This window comes from Cynocephalus volans, chromosome 14 (assembly GCF_027409185.1).
Source record: "Cynocephalus volans isolate mCynVol1 chromosome 14, mCynVol1.pri, whole genome shotgun sequence".
Taxonomy (NCBI): Eukaryota; Metazoa; Chordata; class Mammalia; order Dermoptera; family Cynocephalidae; genus Cynocephalus; species Cynocephalus volans.
In genome coordinates this window covers 92,957,283-92,978,394 of record NC_084473.1, presented here as the reverse complement: position 1 = coordinate 92,978,394, position 21,112 = coordinate 92,957,283, and the positions used below count along the sequence as shown (strand labels likewise).

At 39.9% G+C, this 21,112-nt stretch overlaps 1 protein-coding gene across 24 annotated transcripts in view; it reads left to right on the top strand.

Annotated features, from left to right (window-relative positions):
* The window catches only part of MAP4K4 (mitogen-activated protein kinase kinase kinase kinase 4), a 199,029-nt gene that overhangs the window by 111,936 nt on the left and 65,981 nt on the right, over positions 1 to 21,112 (top strand). For all 24 annotated transcript variants that reach the window (XM_063077966.1, XM_063077962.1, XM_063077968.1 and 21 more), the window contains 2 exons: positions 15,799 to 15,924; positions 17,286 to 17,396. In XM_063077966.1, the coding sequence (XP_062934036.1) occupies positions 15,799 to 15,924; positions 17,286 to 17,396 (237 nt within the window). The remainder of the gene's footprint in view (positions 1 to 15,798; positions 15,925 to 17,285; positions 17,397 to 21,112) is intronic.

Sequence of the window (21,112 nt, the reverse complement as noted above, 5' to 3'; positions counted from 1 at the left end):
GAAGATAACCCCACTGCTGTGCTAGTGACCATCAATTTGTTATTTATTTTCATGATTAGGAGGTTGGGGAGAAGAATGCCTATTGTTCCTTACTTCGCTTGTAGGGCCGGGGGTCACTGAAGATGAGGGCTGTGTGGTGAGGTGCTGCGTGTGTGGACATTGTGGCCCTGGAGTTTGTGCAGAGGAGTTGCTGGCTTTTTGCAGGTGCAGGGATCCTGCATCTTCCTTACGGAGCTTGTGGCTGTGGCTCACTCCTTGGCTCTAATGCAGCAGAATTCATAGATGTGTGCAGCTTCAGGTGAGGTCACCCTAGATGGTGATTGTTTTCTTAACTGCTCTCTTTACATTAGCTTAAAAGTTCAGGATGGTGCTCAGCAGCACCAACACCAAAAAAATCTGGTCTCATAAGAATGTAGTTCTCTTCTCCTGCAACTGTATGAAAATTATTTGGTGCATAATGGAGTAATCCCAGGTGTACTTACTTGACCAAGAATATACTAGTCATTCAAAAGATAAGGTGATTTTCTATACAGGCCTGAAGATTTAAGTGAATTGGAGGTACGTTGTCATATTGGATGTGTACCTATATCACTTAGTCCAGTGCCAGTGCATGCATACCTTAGATATGCAAATTTTTTTTCACTCTAAGTTAAAGAAATGACTGGTTTGATATAATGGGTAGCGAAAAATAGTGGTGAAGGCTTTGGCCAAATGATCCAGGGTGATTTTAGTTTGAGTCAAATTTTGTGAGGATTGCTGTGTCTGAAATGCATTTCTCAGCAGCTCCTGTACGTTTTTTGAAGGGATGTTTAGAGATGATTCCATAGTACTGCTTTGGGTTTTTTTCTTTGTATAGATAATAAATGTGTATGTATTAATCTAATTGTATTTATATTCTGTAATATGAATTTATGTATCTAATTATATGTTTATATATTATAATTAACTTACACACATAATATATAAGCAGTTAATCTCATTAGCTCTTGCATTGGACTTAGTGGGGGAGTCTTTTCTCTGGATTGGCACTTATTTTTTATAATAGATATGAAAAAGTTCAAAATACCATTTGAAAGCACAGAGGTCTCCAGGATTTGTTACTAATTATATCCCTAAGATTTTATGATACCCCCTCCCCCCAAGTAGTTAAGGATGTCAGTATTTGGTAAAATTAACCACTGAGGGATCTTAGCTCTGACTAGCAAGCCCCAAATTAACCCTTTATTTACTCTGAGGCACATCTTTCTCTTTCTCTTTTAAGGTTTTTCTTTTAAAGGTTGTAAGCCTTTTAAGGTTCTCTAGAACATTAAGTTTTAAACTTATTCTTGCCCCCATTCTGTATCTGTTTTTAGTTAGAAAAACTGGTAAACCCAATTAGTTCTGCAAACAGAGGTTACAGTACTCTTGTTGGCCAGTTTTTAGCCAAAGGCTTAGTATTCAGTAGACTAGCTGTTGCATGTACTAAGTGTATAAACATCCATGCACAAGAGCATCTTATGCACAGTGCTGGTAGAATCAGATGTGATGCTGCCAATTTAATTTTGAGCCTGGCAGGAAAAGAGGGCATCTTCTTCTTAAAACTTACAGATCTGTTTTGTTTTATTGATAGCTTAGTTAGTTCAAGCTCAAGAACGTGAAAGTAGTTTTGCCGGCCCATGGGGTCTCTTGATTTATTCTGTACATGGGATTCTTTGTCTGGATTTCTTTTATGCTGACTATTCCCAGGTTTCTTGGTTCTTCCTCTGAGATCTGCTCCAGCGCACCTTGGTCAGTCAGTCCTCACATCCTGGGGCAGCTGGTTGCCCCTCCCATTGTATCTACTTCTCCCGGTGCTCCGTCAGTCTCAGTGTCCATATTTGTCCATCTGTCTTTGCCTAGCCAACCATTTCCCTCCGCATCCTGTCCCTGCTCTCTCATCCCAGTGCCCCTTGCAGTGTTTGCCATGAAGTGGGCCCACGACACATGCTTATTGAATGCATTTATACCAATGGATGGGCATACAAATAGTGCTCTTATTAAAAGGCTCTCAAGGAAACTGGCATAGCACCTTTTTTGCCTTCATTTTTTGGGTAATGGCAGATGGTAGATTTAGCAGTTTGTATTGCTGGTTTGAAGTGAATGAATTGGGCAGGTATCAACATCCTTTGTGCTTATGAACTTGAGTTGGCAAATGACCTTTCAGGGTCTTCAGTTTGCACATGTAACTAACTGGTTTAAATTTTGGTCCCTTTAAATCAATATATACTCTTGAAGATGCCATTTGAAAGATTGACTTTGTGCTTTCGTGGTGGTGATGGGTTTAGTTTTCCTTTTGTGCAGAAATCTAGTCCCCAATTACTTTGAAGATAGACAGGTGGTAGTTTGTGGTCTTCTTTCTTTCTGACAATCACTTTCTTTTTCTTGCCCTTTGTGAGAGCTCCACTTTTAAAACAATTGCTGTCTTGGCTACACTGGCTCAGGAGACTCCACACAAACTCTCACCATGTGTTTTGCTTCTTTGTCATTCAGAATATGAGGAGGTGATCATCATGGAAAGGGAGGACTGTGTTGTTCTTTAGGGAGTGGCATTGTTTGACTGCTGGCAGATGGAGAGCATCTGTGGTGTCATGAGACCTTCCTTTCAGATCTCTCTTCCAGTGACTGACTCCTGCAGCCTTGAGTTTTCCTCCTTGGAGTGTGCGTGTGTGCGTACCTTCACACTCAAGAATAGATGGAGGAAAATGGATGAAGGAGCATGATGTCAAGTTAATCAGTTGTTTTTAGACTGAAATGACTTATTACAGTTTTGTGATTCTTACTACGGTGTGTAGTAGAATGCCCTAAAGTTCTGTATAAAATAATTCATAGCAGAAAAGCTTGCTAGTCACTTATCTTTCTGGTGATCTAAAAAAAAAAGAAATCTACGTCTTTCCTTGGCTTTAAAAAATTTGTATACAGCTTGCTCACGGTGCTGGGTGAGGTGGTAGGGGACTATAATGATGTAAAAGAAGCAAGTTTAAGATAGAATAGTGCCAACTTATGTCTTCAGTAGTTGTGGAAACTATTTTTGTTTGCCTATTTAAACTGGATTACATGTATCTTGTATTATTAACTTCTACTATAAATTTATTTTCTGGAAAACACCTTCTATTCGTATATGCAATAAAATTATATTTTCAGCAGTAATCCTGTATATCTTTTAAAATCATATTCAAAAGAAAAATTATTTTCTGATAAAATACAAATAGTACTCAATATCAGCAGCAATATGCATTGTGTTAAGAACGTGTCTCAGAATGAAAACACTGAAGTGGGAGCTGTAGTAGTTTAAGTGCCCACGGTGGTGGTAATGTTCATTAATGCTTTGGAGTACAGTTGAGTAATATCGATCTCAGCAATGGATCACCTTATTTCTAATTGAATCACATATTGAAGATAATTGGTTCTCTTTTTCCTACAATCTTTTTGGTATCCGGATTTTTGGCATCTTTTCATGTTTTTCCAAGAGGAGTACCTGCATTTTATCACTGTGTTCTTATGTGAAAGGAGGTAAAAACATAAATAGAGAGGACACACATTGATGATCATTTTTTTAGTGATAGACTTTAACTATAGCAGTCAGGGAGAAAATAGGTTACACAGGTGTTGACTGTTTTGATGTCTGGCACCTTTGCTCCTCTGCTCTCTTAGCCTATCACAGCAGCAAGTTGATGAGTCTGGCCAAGTGTGTGCTGTTGTGTTGATTTCCTGTCTGCCCACTGCTGCCAGCTGGAAGGTAATGCCAGGGATTCACATGGTCTGAGATCACCAGGGCTGGCTCTTTTACAGGCTGTTTCAGGAACGTTTTGTGTTCAGGGTTGTATTAACTGCTCAGCTCATAAAACACAAGATAATTATAGTTCATTTTCCAAAAAATCATGAGTGCCTGCCATGTGCTAGGCACTGTGAGAGTCTTTGCACTTTACCTAATTTTATCATTCATCCACCCTGGGTTGTGCCTCATCTTTGCTAAGAATGGATTAGGGTTCCACCAGGTTTTATTATCCTCATCTTGAATATAAGAAAAACTGAGGTTCAGGGATTTATTCACTTTTTTTTTTTTTAAGCTCAAGTGTCTTATCAGCATCCACATGTATATAATTGAACACAATTAGTGTGGCGGGCTCTGTCAGGGATACTGAGATGAACAAGACCAAGTCCCTGCCTTCCTGGAGCTTATATTCCCATAGAGAAGGCAGATGTTAGACTAAGAGTTGTATGGTGGTGAGTGTTAAGAAAGTTATCCGTCTGAAGTCCAGAACATGTGGTTTTATTCTGTGGCATTTTTCATTGCCTTTCTAGGTTTTCTGGAGCTTGAGACTTGTAGTTGGCATGACTGTGGAACAGAGCTGGAGTGATGCTTTTGGAGGGGAGGAGGTTTTCTCCAGCAGGGAGGATTGGAGATACTTTTTAAAAATGAATTCCTATGGCAGAGTATAAAGCATCCAACAGGACTTTCCCAAGAAGGACCACTTACACACTAGGCTACAAATGAAAATACCAGTTTGATTCAGAGGAAAAATTCCCCTTGTGTTTTATTAAGGTCAGTTTGCATAACTAGTGCAGTGCAGATGGTGGCCCTGTATAATCAAATCTCTCATAGGCTGTCAAGTTGTAGTAGTTTTTCTGTTGAGACTTTGAAGCTTCTGATTCTTTATTTCTCCCATTGTTTCCTTTCAGATTTGATATGTTTGAGAAAATTGGGAGGAAGAGCCACTTAAAATTATTTTTGTGGTTGTTGCTTACAATAGAATACCTAAAATGGAGTAAATTTTGAAGAAAAGGAATTTTTTTCTTATGGTTCTGGAGACTGGGAAGTCCAAGGTCAACAAGCTGCATTTGTTGAGAGTCTTCTTGCTCGTGGGGACTCTGCTGAGTCCTAAGGCAGTGGAGGGCATCACGGGCAAGAAGTCTGAGCATGCTAGCCCAAGTCTCCCTTCCTCTTTTTATAAAGCCACCAGTCCACCTCAGGGTAACCCACTAACCCATTAATCCATGAATGCATTAATGCATTTATGAGGGCAGAGCCCTCATGACCCAATCACCTCTTAAAGGCCCCACCTCTCAATACTGCCATATTGGGGATTAAGTTTCAACATGTGTTTTGGGGGAGACAAACATTCAAACTATACGACCAAGTCTGTGGAACTTAGTCATTGTCTTCTTGAGTCACTTCTATGGAAAGCATCTCTGAGTCCTTAGAGCTGAAGGAATGGGTTTTCATATGTGGTTCCCATGAAGATCTTTCAGAGACTTCTTCATGAGTGTGAAATATGAGTCCGATGTGGCTCAATTGTATTTGAATTGTATTTGAATAAGAGGAAAGAGGGAATCCCTTTGCAGATATGGAAATTATCCATAATGAAGAGAATTATTTGAAAGTAACAAAATGGCAGAGTACACACATTTACACTCTTATTTCCTAGTTGCTATAATTGGTACACTGTAGCAAATTTCTGTTATCCAGAGAGCACCAAGAGCTAGCTGGGAGGTACTATTGATTTGGGTTTAACACCATGACAATTGAAAGATAGTTTTCCAAGGGAAGATTTTATTACTTTTCTCTAGGTGATCATTGTTTTATTTCTTTTTCTTTTTTTCACTTACCTACTGTGGTGTTTCATGAAACATTTCAGAATAATATATAAGCAGGAGTTTAGGGTAGCTTAAGAAGGTGTAAATGGAGGGAGACACAAGAGTGAGGGAAGGTTAGGTAAGGCCATGAGACATATCAAAAATTTTTGCTTTGGGCTGGCAGATTAGCTCAGTTGGTTAGTGTGGTGCTGATAACACCAGGGTCAAGGGTTCAGATCCCCATACTGGCCAAGCACCAAAAAAGTAAATAAATAAAAAATCTTTGCTTGGCCACTAATATCCTTAAGGTCAGAATTAGAAAAACCACTGAGCTGTGTGAAAATTGGCCATTAGTGACACACACCCCCCCCCATCAGTGCCTGTCCAAGTACGATCTACAGAGTAGTTTCTTTTTTCATTTGGTGCAAACTAAGAACTTGTTTATAGCAGTTGAAATCAAACAAAAATTATTTTAATGATTTGAGCAAAAGCAAGGTGATTTTGTACATTAATTTTGTTGAGGTTTTTTCCTGTGTGTGATTTAAATTTTTCAAAAAATTATAATTATATTTTTTAGTGGTAGGAAAGTGGGAATGGATGGCCTATACAAGTATGAGGTGTGTGGTTTTTTACTCTGCCACCCTGCTTGAGGAATAGAAACATCTGTAAATCCATGTTGCTGTTCTCTAAATGCACTGGGTTCTGATTTAATGGACTGTATAAAACAAATTCTGTCTCAAGTTCCTTCATGGGCAGATACCCAAAGAGCATAATAGTTGCTGCTAACACAGGTATAGGCTGTAGCTTGTTTAATGTTTTTGTCTGCTATCATCTCTGTCACTTCTGGGTTAGTTTCAGTTGATTCACCCCCATGGGTGTTTGTTCAGCTTATTTGCATGCCTGGTAATTTTTCAGTAGATTCCAGATGTGATGTGAATTACCTTTTTGGGTACTGGATATTTTGTATTTTTATGATATTCTTGACCTTTGTTCTGGGATACAGCTAGTTTGTTGGGAGCAGTTTGATCCTTTTAATATTTGTTTTGCAGGGACCAGATCAGCATTTAGTCTAGGGATAATTTTGCTCCATGATTGACGCAAGAGCTTCATGAGTGTTCTACCCAAAGTCCTGAGAACAATGAGTTTTTCCAGTGTAGCCGATAGCAGTAGTCACTATTGCCTGTCCCTGTGAGCACTGGTACTGTTTCACGGCATCCTTTTGGGATTAGAGTCTTTCCCTGACCACAGGTGCTTTCCTCTTGGTGATATGTTGCAGGGCTTCCTCATGTGCTTCCCATCTCTCAGGAAGCACTGTCCTTCACTGCCTGGTGTCTGAAACTCTTTCATATGTTTTGTCTAATTTTATTTGTTTAGATGGGAGGGTGAATCATCTGGCTGTTGATACTTTATCTTGGCTGGAAGCAGAAGTTCCCTTCATCCTTTTTTACTGAAGACTTTTTTCAAAGCCTACCCTTTATCTGCCTTGCCATGTCAGATGTGTAAGCAGGAGCTCTGGTGTGTGTGCAGATGGAGCCAGTACAAAATGTAGAAACATGTATTGCTTATCACGCCCTTTTTCAGAACTGTGCTCCTTGTTGCCATTCCTAACTTGAACCTGTTTTTAGGGTTTTATGTAACACTCTGTTTGGGATACATAGTATTCTTCTCGTGCTTGCACTATGGGAAGCTTCATGGAATTTGCCACTGGCTTAGGGAAGGGTGTGAATGGACTGAAGCAAGGTTCTCCTTGAGACCCTCTGGCAAGTCAGAAAATGAAGACAGAGCGTGATGAGTGTTCTACTTACCGTCTTCATTTGCTCCAGGAATGACTTAAGCTTGGAAAGAGCCAATCTTAGAAAGTCATGGGTCTGGGTTGGTATGTAGCAAACAGGAGGAAATGACCATGATGCCAAGGTCAGCACCTTATGGTGCCTCTGACCCAGGAGAAGGCAGTTGAACCAGCAGGGCTTTAGATCTTCAGGCATGCATAGGCCTCCCTGCACAAGTGACCATTGGTGGAAGCAGCCTGAGCAGGAGATTGGCAGTGACCCTAGAGCAGCAAGGACGGGAGCAGCAAGCAGGGACAGAGGGAGGTGGACCATGTGAGTTGCCAGGAAGAAACTCTTTTTTTTTTTTTTTTGGTCCTTTTTTGTGACTGTGCTCAGCCAGTGAGCAAATCGGCCATCCCTATATAGGATCCAAACCCGCGGCAGGAGTGCTGCTGCACTCCCAGCGCCGCACTCTCCCGAGAGAGCCACGGGGTCAGCCCAAGAAGCTCATTTTGAATTTTTTTCCCCCCAATTAATTTATTATTATTATTATTATTGTTGTTGTTGTTGTTGTTATTACATTCAAAGATATTGAGGAGCAGTTGGGGGAGACTGGGAGAGGGAAAAGGGAAGGGGGATAGGATGGGAGGAGGAGGAGGAAGGAAGGAGGGAAGGGGGCAAGGTCAAGGCCTGTGGCACCCACCTCATTCTAGCAGGGGAGCTCTCAGGGGGCTTCCAGTGGAGGCTTGGTTGTGGCTGGACTGGATGTGGACTTTGGGGCAGGGGCGTGGTGTGGCTGAGGCCCCCCTCCTCCACCCCCCTCCCCCGCCCCAGCTTGGGAGCCTGGGGACACGTCCATTGCTGGGCTGGATGTGGACGTGGGGGCGGGGTGGGGCTGACGCCCTCTGCCCTCCCCTTCCTGGCTTCTGTTCCTTCTAGGTTTTATAGGTGTTCTTGGTGGTGTTAGACTATTACTGGTTAATATCAGAATTTTAATCTGTGGGTTTTTTGTGTTTTCTTTCAGTTCTATGTGGATTATTAGCTCCTCCACCACTTAAACTTTGCACTGGAACTATTTTGTTGTCCTTTGGTTTCTAAAATGGGGGAACTTCCTTTGGGGACAAGCACTTGAGCCCTGTGGTTGAGCTAAATTGCTGCTTTGCTGCTGATTCTCTGGAGAAGGCTTTTTGTGCAGCTCAACTTTTAATGGTTGACGTTGTATGTAGTTTCGGGTCTTGTGAGGTCCAGTATACCTGGGTTGTGTGGAAACTCTGGTCTGGGCCTGATGCTTTTCAGCAAACTGCACCCCCTGTAGTTCTGTATTCCTGACCAGTCTACAATGACTGGTCTTGCACTGATTGGAGGGCAGATCAGCTGTCCATGCTTTCCCCCAGTATTCCCTGGTGGGCCTGTCTCCACCACCGTCTGCACTCAAGCACTTCCCATGCCGAGTGGCTCCTTTTTTCAGTTGTCTGTGGCTCCTCACTCTTCTGTGGGTCCAAGGGCACTCTGTCAGTGGTCTTGCTGTCCTGGGGGCCACCAAGGCCCTCTTGTCCCCTGCTGCCTCCAAGCAACTTCATACAAAGGGCATAGCTGTGGCTTTTGCTAGCTCTTGCTTTGTGTGGTCACCAGGGCCAGCTTCAAAACAGTCAGAGCAGTGCTTTCTTTCTCTCATCGCGGCTTCTGCTGCCTTGGTTGTCTCTGCTTCTCTTCCCCTGAGCTCTAGTGGTCCCAGCTTGGCAGTCATTGCTTTTTAATAGTTGTAAATTGGTTGACTGTGGGAGAGGGTGATGCTGGGAACCATCTATTCTGCCATCTTGATCAGAAGTCTCATTTTGAATTCTTATAGGGCTAACTCCTCTTTCTAAACTCGTCTTAATTTTTTTTCCCGAATTAAGCAAATACATGTCAACTGTAGAAAATTAGGAAAGTTAAAGTTATAAAAATATCTATAATCCAGAGGTAATCCTTGGTAGCATTTCTTCTTTATTTCCCTATGCATTTATTAAATCATATGTGTAGTTATCTAAACATATATGCACACTTGTGTTGTGGATGGCAAAATGTTGATGTCGAGAATATATTGTTTTGTTACATTTGGGCATTTTGGGTTACTGGTCTGCTTTTGGTCTCATAAAAAGTTTGAATACAATTAGTTTTTTTGGTAGAGGTCACGGTGGGGCTTGCTTGGTAGATCTGTTTTGTATCTCAATCAGGACCTAGTTTTTAGGTCTTGATTTATTAGGTTGCCATACTATATGGTCGCCAGAAACAGATTCTCCTGTTATGTATGTGTGTAAGTGACTAATTCCCTAGTGGAGGAGGAAAATGGATGGATTCCAAAATCAAGTACTAATATGAACTATTTCAAGTTATATTATTGAAGACACCGTACCCGTGGTATTTTGCCCTGTGCATTGGGGCTTGACAAGGCAACTGTTATGATTTTTGGGTGTTGGTAATATGGAACATTGGAAAGATCTAATTGTTTTAGATCCTAGAGAAAATAGTGACCTGTCTTATTCGACTTGATTGCTTAAGATCACCATGTTCGTTATTTGCCCTGTTGTGCTTTTTGGTGGGGGGTTGTCACAAATGTATTTTGGCCTCCTCTTGAGGTTCTTGGTGTCGTCCGTGGAAGCACCTGTCTCCACGTCATTCATGAGTGAGTGATGCTGAGGAAAATGCGATGAATTGTGTTCACCGTCCTGGGTCACTTAGTCATGGCCTGAGATCCTGTCCCCCCATCCCATCTATGCAGATGAATGGTGTTACTGTGTAATTCTTTTCTCTATCACATTTTTTTAAGGTACCAGCTGAGTGATACAGTCTTATTGAAATGTTCAGCAAGTAGAGATCTAGAGTGCTCTCTGAGGACTTTGTTGTGTCTAGTTAAAGTTCTATATCATTTGTGCTGTTAGAGAAGACAGAGCAGGTTAAGGGCATGAGGGCCATTACTTTTTGGCTTTGGAATCCCAGAAGTTGTTCATGGATTCAGTGGCAGAACTAGAGAGAACATGTCTTTTAGTCTGAAATGTGCTCAAAACTGTTTTTTTTTTTTTTTTCTTGAGCAAGCTGTCATGAGTGTCTGATTTCCATTTTAGTTATGTTAATTTTGTAATTTTTCTATTGGGTTTTTATTCTGTCACTGATTGCTCTTGGAGGGTTGATTATTTTTTGAAGAACCTGTCATTTCTTCATTTGACCAGATCTTGTAACCATTTTTTTTTTGTTCTAGAATCTTTTCTGCATAGTTCTGTTCATCTATGTTTAGTTGAATCGTCAATGAATTTAAGTTGTATAACTTTTTCATGTGTCCGTTTTAGTCCAAAACACTAAATTGAATTAATTCTGTTGCTTTCAGCTTGGTGTGGTACTTAATAATACTCTCAGACATAATGAGATTTACCAGGTAAAAGGTGAACTGTTCTCATTTTTCTGCCAGTTCACAATCACGAAGAAGAGTTCAGTAGCAGCTGACTAAAACAGATTTGTAAATTAGTTTTTAAAATTGGGTGTTTTCATTCCAAGTGTATATTCATTTATACATTTTGGTGCTGAAACCTGCCAGAGATATTTGCATATCTCATTTGATCAGTCCTCTCTCCAATTAATAAAGATAGGAGGGACAATCAGATGCCCTTCCCTTTTTTGTTCAGCTGTCACCAAGTAGATGTCTGATTCTGCAAAGAGAGTATGCCAGGTGGAAAGATGATTAGGTCAGAACATGTCCCAGTCCTCTCGGATCCAGTGAGCTTATCTGAAGTCTGGCTGGCTTTCCTTACATCAGTGGAATGAGAGAGAATTTAGGTAAGAGGAGTCTAAACAGCATTTTAAGGGGCTATTAAAAAACAAACAACAGTAATATTATGCACTCTTCTGTTCTTATATGGTGGGGTGGGCAGAGCTTGTCACATGTCTCATTTGCAAACCCATAGCTGCTTGCGAAAATCCCCACTATACAGATGTTCTCCCCTCCTCCCACCTCTGACAGCCAGAGGAGGCAACTGAAAACTCATCGCCTAGTCAGAGCCCAGCCTGAGACAAAGACCTTTTCTTTTCTGTGAGAGTTTGCACCCACTGGTTAGAGTCCAAAATGCTAATTGGTATCAGGTGCATTTAATCAGGAGAAAACCAGGAGTGAGCCTTCCCTTACCAAAAAGGCCTCTCTCCTCTGAAGTTACCCTTAATTTTTTCCCCCATTTGTACGTGTTTGTGGTCTCCTAAACAAAAAAGAGGGTGAAGGGCATGTAGTTTGGACTTGGCTTAGACGTGTGTGTGTGCGCGCGCGCGTGCGCTTCCTCCATGTAGTTTTGTCAATTCACCTTTCTTTTTGTATGTGGAATTTGTTGTTGTTGCTGTTAAATTTCAGTTTGAGCCAGCCCCAAGTCTGTTTTCTGCTGTATCTTCTCAGGCTGACTAGGGAGTTTATGTTAGTGGTGACGGTTGTGGTATGTGTGTATGTATTTAGGAGTTGGAATGAGACCACCATACCTGTTTTTAAATAATGACTGAAGAGAGATTGAAACACGGAAATTTATTCATTATTACTCTACTCTAAAGACAACGTAAAATACTGTATAATAAACAGCAGTCATAATTAGGATTCCAGTTGTAGTTGGCTCAAAGTTGTTAGCAGATTCTATATTTCTGATACTTTTTCTCTAAGGTGGGCTCATAATTAGACAGTAAATGATAATTAGTGGTGCTAAGTGCCTTTTTATTTTATAAGCTGTGTAATAGTCATCTATTTTAAAATCATGAAAACAAGTGAGGGAATGTTTAAAGTATATGTAAACTTCATCGTAAAACAGTAATTTAAGAGAAGAATATCATTTCCCCTCAATATTTTTTGTAGTTCAGTTTTATATACTCCCAGGGTTTGACTGCTTTAGACCTGGGAAATACTCTGGCAAGTGACATTGATCTGATCACTGTATTTCTGGATGATACTTGGATAATTTCAGTCATGTTACAAATGCTATTGGCCTGACTTCATTGTATTTAAGTTATTATAATTCATTGATTCTAGGATCAGCCCAGTTTTGAGGACCTCACAATGTGTGTCTTATGGTTGATGGTACATCATAGTTTCGTTACATAAAGGAATGGTGTGCCTCTATCCAGGGGCATTTTAGATTCAGCAAAATACTTTGTGTTGTGATAATCTGCCAACAGTATTTACCAGTATGCGTATTCAGTGTTCACACCTGTGAACAGTACTGAATTTAAACCTATAAGAACTTTAAAACGTGTGCTAGATTTTGAACTCAGTGGGCCATGAAAACATCATGTGCCTATGGGAACTTTGACTCTTTATGGAGTGGTGAACAAGTTAGATCCTAGAAGACACTGGTTTATGTCTCTAAAAACATTGAAACTGTCAAAATATGTTATAATCCTTAATTTTGCTAATGAAGCTTCTCATGGGAGAATCGTAGGTAAGTAGTTAGCATTTGCTTTCTGTCAAGAAGTGAGACCTAGTGGCAGAGTGTGATAGGGAATAGTGACCCTGGGAATAACCTAGCCAGTATGGGCAATGGAGGAGACACGGGTCAGGGGGTGGATCGACAAAACAAGTCTGTAATATCCAGTAAAATTCACATACTCCGTGAAGGATTGACTGCTCTTATTACAAAACCAAAATTCAGTATTTTGATTTTCCCTATTCTAGTTCTTCATTGTTCTTTTTGTCTAGTCTTTGTACCCCAAATCCTGATAGGTTTACTGTTTGGGTAAGAGGAGAAAAGCAAACCTTTAGTTCACTTTCCGATCACCTAAATGCAGTTCAGTGTGAGGAAAGTGGGATATTTGGCTTTTCAGGGCACAACATGTGTAATCTGGTCCTTATCCCAGGAGTAACACCATGTGTCTTTTGAACAGGGGCATGTTTATGTCCATTGCCATGTGCTAACTTTCGTTAGGAACCTCGCTGTTTGATAAGCCTCATTAGGGTTGTCCTAGGGCACTCACTACTTGGTCAGGAGGCCTCTCAGGAAACCTCAGGTACTGTCTGGAGTGAGTTGTTTCAAGTCAGAAAAGAGCAGGCTACATGCCAGCAGGCTGAGGTCACTACTGTCTGTCACGCTGGGCATATGAATCTGAGTGTGTGGAGGGAGCACAAAGTGAAGTTTCTTTTTTTTTTTTCGTTTTTTTTTCGTGACCGGCACTCAGCCAGTGAGTGCACCGGTCAGTCCTGTATAGGATCCGAACCCGCGGCGGGAGCGTCGCCGCGCTGCCAGGGCAGCACTCTACCAAGTGCGCCACGGGCTCGCCCCCCAAAGTGAAGTTTCTGATGAGTTAGGTTTCTAGTTTTGTTTGGGGCATGCTTCCTCATGCTTTATATTAATAAGAATCATCACCCTTTTCTGTTCAGTATAAAGTTCCTTTGAAGAAAGGAGTCAAATAGAAGTGCGTTTTTCTGTAATGCTAGCCAGGCTAAACACTGATTTTGTTTAGAATTAAAGTAGTTATCTTAGTTATTGAATATCTCGTTTTTATTGCTGCTTTAAGCATGGCCGTGTTTAAATCAGATTGAAATGATAGCCCATTTGATATAATTTTCCTATACAGGATTTGAATGGGAATTATTATATAGACTGTAGTTGGCCATCTGACTCTGCTGCCACATTTGTAGTCATCTATCAGTCATCTGACGATGGTGCCTTTAGAATATAGTATAATTTTCTGATATTTATGTCTTGAAACCAAACTGGGAAGCTACCACGTTGAGAATCTTGGTCTTGTTTTTCATTTGGTTTCCAGAGCAGTAACGTACAACTAAAATTTGTATTAAAAAGACATTTTCTTTTTCTGTTGGGTCTCAGTGTTAATATCTAATTAAGGATGTCGCAGCTTTTATCTTAAATATATTTGCAAACCAAAATTCCTTTTGGTCTGTAAGGTTTTCAGAGTGGTTCTGGTGATAGGCTAAAGCAATAGGCTTCTTCTTCTACAGTATGCATGTCTGTGCATGGACACGTGTGTGTGCATGTACTGTCTATTGCATGTGCACACACACGTGGCTAGATGACTCAGAAATTTGGACCCTGAAGAGGGAAGAACATCAGTAATAAGTAGAATGAGTGTGTCAGTATAGAAACATAAGAAAGGTTTATGGAGCCAGTCATCATTTTCTTTTGAAAATATATGTAGAGTAGGGAATTCTAGAGATCTAGTCATCGGATTTTTCTCAGAGATCTTACACTTTGCTTTTCTAACCAATGGTGATTTTGTCTTTTCCTGCACATTCTCTCTACTTTCTCATTTTAATCCTGCTTTCCTCTCATTCTCATGCTACCTGGAAATCTTCTTTAACCAGACTCTTTGCAGGCAGTTTGTCATGCGTGTGTAATAAGGAATGGAATGCCCATGCTGGCTGGTGCAGTTTCTTTCCTGGGTATATGTGAGAGAAAGGTGGAGACTGTTCAGCCCTCATCATTTGAGCAGACGTGTGTCACAGTCTGTTTCCTTCAGCTGACCCTCACCTGCCCCTCATGCAAACTCTGTGTTTCTTCCTCTGCTCGTCTTATTTTAATAAAGCAAAAGGCTAGGGGAGGAGCCAAGTCCGAAATAACCTGCTGAGTGATGTTTTGTTACTGGGGCCTGTTGGACTCACCTTAACCTCTTTGGGTTAGCGGATTCTCACTAAGCGCCATCTCAGGGCAGCACTGCTGGCCTGTATTCCTGTATTTAGTAATGTGTCCGTGGCCACGCAGAGGGTGATGGTGTAGCTGTGGGGTTGCTAGATGTAAACCTTTTCTGGCCTTAAGTGGGTCAGATAATTTGTATTCACAAATGTTCTCTAGAAAGGAAAGAGCCTTTCCTAGTAATTAGTTGAAATATGAGTATCAGTCAGTTCCCTTTTTTTTGTCCCACTTTTACAGATGAGCACATTGTGGCCCAAAGAAGTAAAAAGAATTGCCCAAGGTCATGGTGGTGGGACGGAGCTGGGCTGCGCACTCTGCTTGCTGCACTCTCTGTGCTGCCTCCCATGTTCATCTTCACCTTTTATATTTCATGTAGTTCTTGCATAGCCCGAAACCACACCTCAAAGGATGAGTCCACTTAAAGTCCCCAGATCTTGGCATGAGGAAAAAGTGACCGTGTATGTCCTCCTGTGTATATCCTCACGTGTGCGTGCGCAGACATGCATACTGAAGAAGCCTACTGCTTTAGCCTAGTATCACCAAAACCACTCTGAAAACCTTACAGACCAAAAGGAAGTTTGGTTTGCAAATATATTTAAGATAAAAGCTGCGACATCCTTAATTAGACATTAACGCTGAGACCCAACAGAAAGAGAAAATGTCTTTTTAATACAAATTTTAGTTGTATATTACTGCTACTGTATTCCTCTTGTTATTGTGTGTGTGTGGAAAGTGAAGTCATGCATGTCATTCAAAAGCCACACATTTTATTTTTATTTTTTCTTAAGGACGAAGAGGAAGAAATCAAACTGGAGATAAATATGCTGAAGAAATATTCTCATCATAGAAATATTGCAACATATTATGGTGCTTTCATTAAAAAGAGCCCTCCAGGACATGATGACCAACTCTGGGTAGGTGGATGTTTTCTGAGCGTTTTGTGGGCTTTCTGCTTGGGTTGCACTATAAGGACTTTCTAGGGGGTGGGAGAGAAAAGCAAAGAGGGGTCAGTAGCTGGTAGATTCTAAAGGCTTCCTTGGCCTTTATTTCTTGGTTGAAAATATATTGAATGTTTATTTTAATGTTGATTTTACATTGCATGGATAAAAGATTAACTTAATGTTTCAGGAATAAAATGGCACCTTCTAGAAGGAATATGACCTAAGTGTAAGGTAATTAGGAACTTGAAAGCAATACAATAAAAACTTTATGGGAACTAATTAATAGAAAGATCAATAACTTTGATATTTCTTTACTACCTGAAAGTGAGAGACAGATCTCAAGGAAAGACTTCTGTGAGTAATTTATTAATAATAATAATAATAATAGTTAATTAGAAATAGTATATTCCAGGGAAATTTCTGGAATTGACATATTCAACCTTATGTCTTTTTGAACATAGTTATATTCGAGGTGATGACACTTAGATACTGTCAGATCTGTGGTTATCACATTAGTTATGCTCAAGGTATTGAATTTATAAAGCAGGAAGATAGATTAATACTTTTCTAGTGGTTTTCTTTTAAAGGCCCTTACAGAAAATGTTTGCAAAATTGAGAAAGTAGAGGGGAAAAAAAATTACCCTTATTTCCATTGCCCAAATCCAATCATAGTTAAAATTTTCGAATAGTTCAATTCGGTTCATTTTCTAGGTACTTTAAAAATACAAGCATACTTCAAAAAGTTCGTGGGAAGGTTCATATTATCTTTTAACTCTATTTTTCCATGAACTTTTGAAGTACCCTCATAAAGTTGTGATCATACTGTTCAAACATTTAGATATTATAAATATTGCATTTAAAAAAAATACATAACTGCTTACAAATAGCATTTTTTCTTTTGTGTTAATTAAGACCCAGTCAATATGTAATAATTTGAGGACCATAATATGTGAAAAATAGAACATCCCTGAGGCAAAGTCAGAAAGAATGGTAGGGTGTATTTGAGTCAGATTTCTGATTATTGGGCAGTGATGAAGTACACATGGTCCTGCCTTGCCTGTGTGCTTGTGAAAGAGTACAAGCACTCCAGAACCGCCGCACTGGGGGCGTTCTGTAGAACTTCACACACTCTCAATCTCCTGGACCAAATGTACATAGTAAATACCATTGACTGGGAAATGAGCTTCAGTAACTTGGATGCCTTCCAAATGATCACATGCCCATGCCTTTAGGAAAGGGGGAAGGTGGGGATTAGACTGTGTTTTCCTAACTTTTCTTGGATGTATATTGAAATCTGGGATGTGTTAGTCACAGTGTGTCTTGTCTGCCTGTAGCTTGTTATGGAGTTCTGTGGAGCGGGGTCCATCACAGACCTTGTGAAGAACACCAAAGGGAACACGCTGAAAGAAGACTGGATCGCATACATCTCCAGAGAGATCCTGCGGGTAAGGAGAGGGTGCAGCCGCACTGCTCCCGCCTATGCTCTGTGCTTCTGTTTTCATCTTCTTACCCCAAATATTTCTGTGCATTAGTTACACCTGTACAGATATTTTCTTTTTGACAGTTGAAGGCTCTGTGTAGCTTGGTAACTTGTTAATCTACATCATGGTTTGACTCTGGCAGATAGGTAAAGGTAGACTTGAACAAGAATAGTTTTTCTGTGTTTCCATGAATTTATCTTCCAGGTCATCACGACATACTTAATGACAGCTTTTCTTTGGAATTAAAAAGTGTGAAAGAGTAGAGGGGAAGAGAAATAATCTCTAACTATTGTTTTAATAGGAATCCTGTGTATAAGCTTATAAATCAATACTAATGGTGCTGAATGCTGATTTTCAAAATTAACTTGTGGACTTTGGCATTAGCCGTTAAAATCCATTGCAATGTTTATGAAGAAAAGTTTTAATGTTTAATGTTATTGACAGCCAGTTGGAAAACTAGCTAGCTATTTTAGTTTCTGAACTGCTGTTTTAACAGCTTTTAAATAGTTCCTTTCAGTAGTCAAGCCATCCTGACAGTTCAGGCAGAAGGTTTTTAGGGTTTTGTATTTCAAAGGTGCATGTGAGTTTCCAACTCGTCTCTTTGTTTTGTTCTGCCATCACAGTTTTCCTCTCTACTTCAGCCCTAAATTACACACTTAAATTGCTTGATTGCATTTTATTTACCTACCACATTTTATAAATAAAGAGTACGGAATTAAACTGAAGTCCAATTCTTATGCTTCTCCCACTAATATAAAAAATCTTGTGAGTAGTTAGTTATTGTATTTTTTATTTATAGGTAAAATTACCCCACTTTTTATATTTAAAACTCTTAGAGGACTGCAGGTTTAAAAACTGCCATCTAGAATTCCTAGAGAAATGTTTAATTTCTTTTTATTTAGATATTTTAAACAGACACTTCCCTTAAAAAGACTAGTTGTAGGGTGGGGTGTAGGATGGTGGGAGAACATCTTTTTATAATCACATGCAAGCATCATTTTTAAAATATCAGGGTCTCATCTTTTATGGTTATTATAGGAAGCAGAGCCTAAAAGTGGGAGACTAAGCATCCTGCCCTGTATTACTATAAAGGAAGTATTCAGTAAATGAGCACATGTATTTATCATGTTAATAACTAAAACAGCCTGGTAGGCAGGATAGAACAATGGTTAAGAGATTCAGCACTTTATTAAGCCAGACTTAGGTGTGAGTCCTGCCTCTGCCATTTACCTGCTGCTCACTCTGTAGTGTTTAACTTTTTCTTAGGACTTATTTTTCTCAACTCTACATTTTAGATACCAATCCTGTGAAATTACTGTTATCAGAAGAATTAAATGAGTTTAGTGTACACGAATCATTTAATGTAACGTGGGTACATAGCTAGCTCTCAGTAACTGTTAGTTGTCATTATTCTCTGTTTTAACACACACACACACACACACACACACTTTTCTTGTATATAATTTCAGTATATGATTTCTCATGTAGAGAACTAGCTTTTTAGCATAGTGTCCTAGATATGAAATGGATTTTGGCCTTTAAAGGCATCAAAGACAATTTACATGCTTTTGTATACCCAGGAAAGCATTATTAACTTGTTATTAATATCATATGCAATATGTATATTTAAATGTTTTGCTGCCATTGATGTTGGGCAAGATTTAAAAGAAGTCTGGGTTGTTTGAGGTCCTGAGTCAACTTGAGTATGGTAGGTGAATGGACATCTTTTTGAGATGTAGCAAATCTTTTTGAGATGCAGCAAATCTTTTCCACCTCAGTGGCATCTGAATCAAGAACTTCCTTCACCTACTTTTCATGTAAAATGGGAGTTTTTCCTATGATTAAAGTTTAAATTAACTAGAAACAAACAAATGCCTCAGAGAGAGTTAAGTATTTTTCACTAGTGTGTGTTTATTATTGGAGTTACTAAGAGTCAGTTTTGGTAAAGGGAAAGCAAGATGGTAAGATGGAAGTGAGGTCTCACAGGAAGGGAAGGCAGCTGCCCCCATGAAGATTTCCTGGGGCATCAAAAACACGGTTGTGGGAGGCTCTTTCTGTAGCAGGGAAACCTTTGCTCGTTTCTCAGTAGATGTTAGATTTAGACACTATGTTAATATCCTCAAAAGGGTGAGGGTTGTGAGCACGTAAGCCTCAGATCAGTAGAAATGCTGTCTTGGGCCAGGACACTGAAACCCTCTGGACCAAAAGGTTTACCAGCAAAGCCAGCATGTTCCTTCCAGCGCACTTCCATGTTTACATTCTACACAGCAGTTTTCTCGTTGTGGTAGAAGCCAACATTTCATATTGAGTATGGGAACTTACAGTTTGCCACAACCAATACTGGGAGACAGCCTTGACTGCTCCTTTGTTCTATGTCTACAAATGAAATAGAGTTCCAGGAAAAAGTTTATGAGTTTTTTAGCATTGATTCATTTGTCCTAGGATGGGGTATTTACTGAGTATTTGGACTTGACATTCCTGCTAAGGAGGCATAATTGTGTCCTAACTTCTGGCATGGGAATAGTTGAGCACACACACACTACCTACCAGGTACTTCTTACAGGAAAACTTATTCACCTTTTAGAATAATCATAACTCGAGTTAACATTGTCACAGAGCTGTTAGACACACTTAAAAGGGTTTCTGTAGTGATCCTTTAGAAGTATGGACAGGGAATTTGGCATTGTTTCATACATTTACTACTGGTAATGAGCAACATTGCATTTGAGAAGATGTGGGTGCTTATGTTTGTTGCTCAGATAATCCTGTAAAAGTGTAAGAAGGTTTGTGCAAGTTAGAGAACAAAAATGAACTGAAGTAATAGAAGTAGGGATGACAAAAGAATTAGGGAAGCTACATTGTTTTGTCTTTTCTTTTGCTGTTTGAACTTACACCATGCTGAAAGGAAGGACCTTCTTCCCAACTGTAGCACTTCCTAACTACAGCCACCGTGTGTTTTTAGTGGTTTTCCCCCTGGTCAGTGCTTTGTGGTATAACACTGCATGTCCTGTGTTGTGAAAAATAGCCATCAAATAAGCTCTACTCTTTTACAGGCAGACTAGTAAATGAATATCAGAAACCTCCTGTGTTAGAAAAATTAACGTTGTAGACCAGCTACTGTATTTAATTCATATCCTACAAAGTAATGATAACAGTAAAACTCCACAAGAAAAGTTAAACAGGAAAATCAAATAAACCCTTCCTTCTAATCTGCTCTTTTTGGATTGAGACATTTCAGAGTAAGCAGGTTGCTGTGTCTTAAGGAGGCACGCTATAGATTTGGCTTCTCTAGCTAAGAATAGAACAAGTAAATGAGTTGTGAATGTGATGAATTGCTGTCTTTTGGACCATATTTGGATGCAGCATGTGTTTTTGTTTTTCCACCACCTCTCAGAAGAGACAGGCTCTTGGGCTTCATTCCAGATAGAAGGTCATCAAAATGTGCGATAGGCCAATAGGGTTTGTTTCCTTGGGAAAGAAAGATATTTTATTTGAACACAAGTCTCTTTTGACAGCAGAATCATTTTACGCTACGGTGGAGGTGGGATTGATCAGCACTTAGCAGTTTCTCACTATGCAGTGGGAAGACTAGCCAGTGTTGGAGAGCCAGATTTTAAACCCCTCTCTAGCCCTTTGCTTTTCTCCTGGGATGTGTCTAGTTCAGATATACCCACGGGATC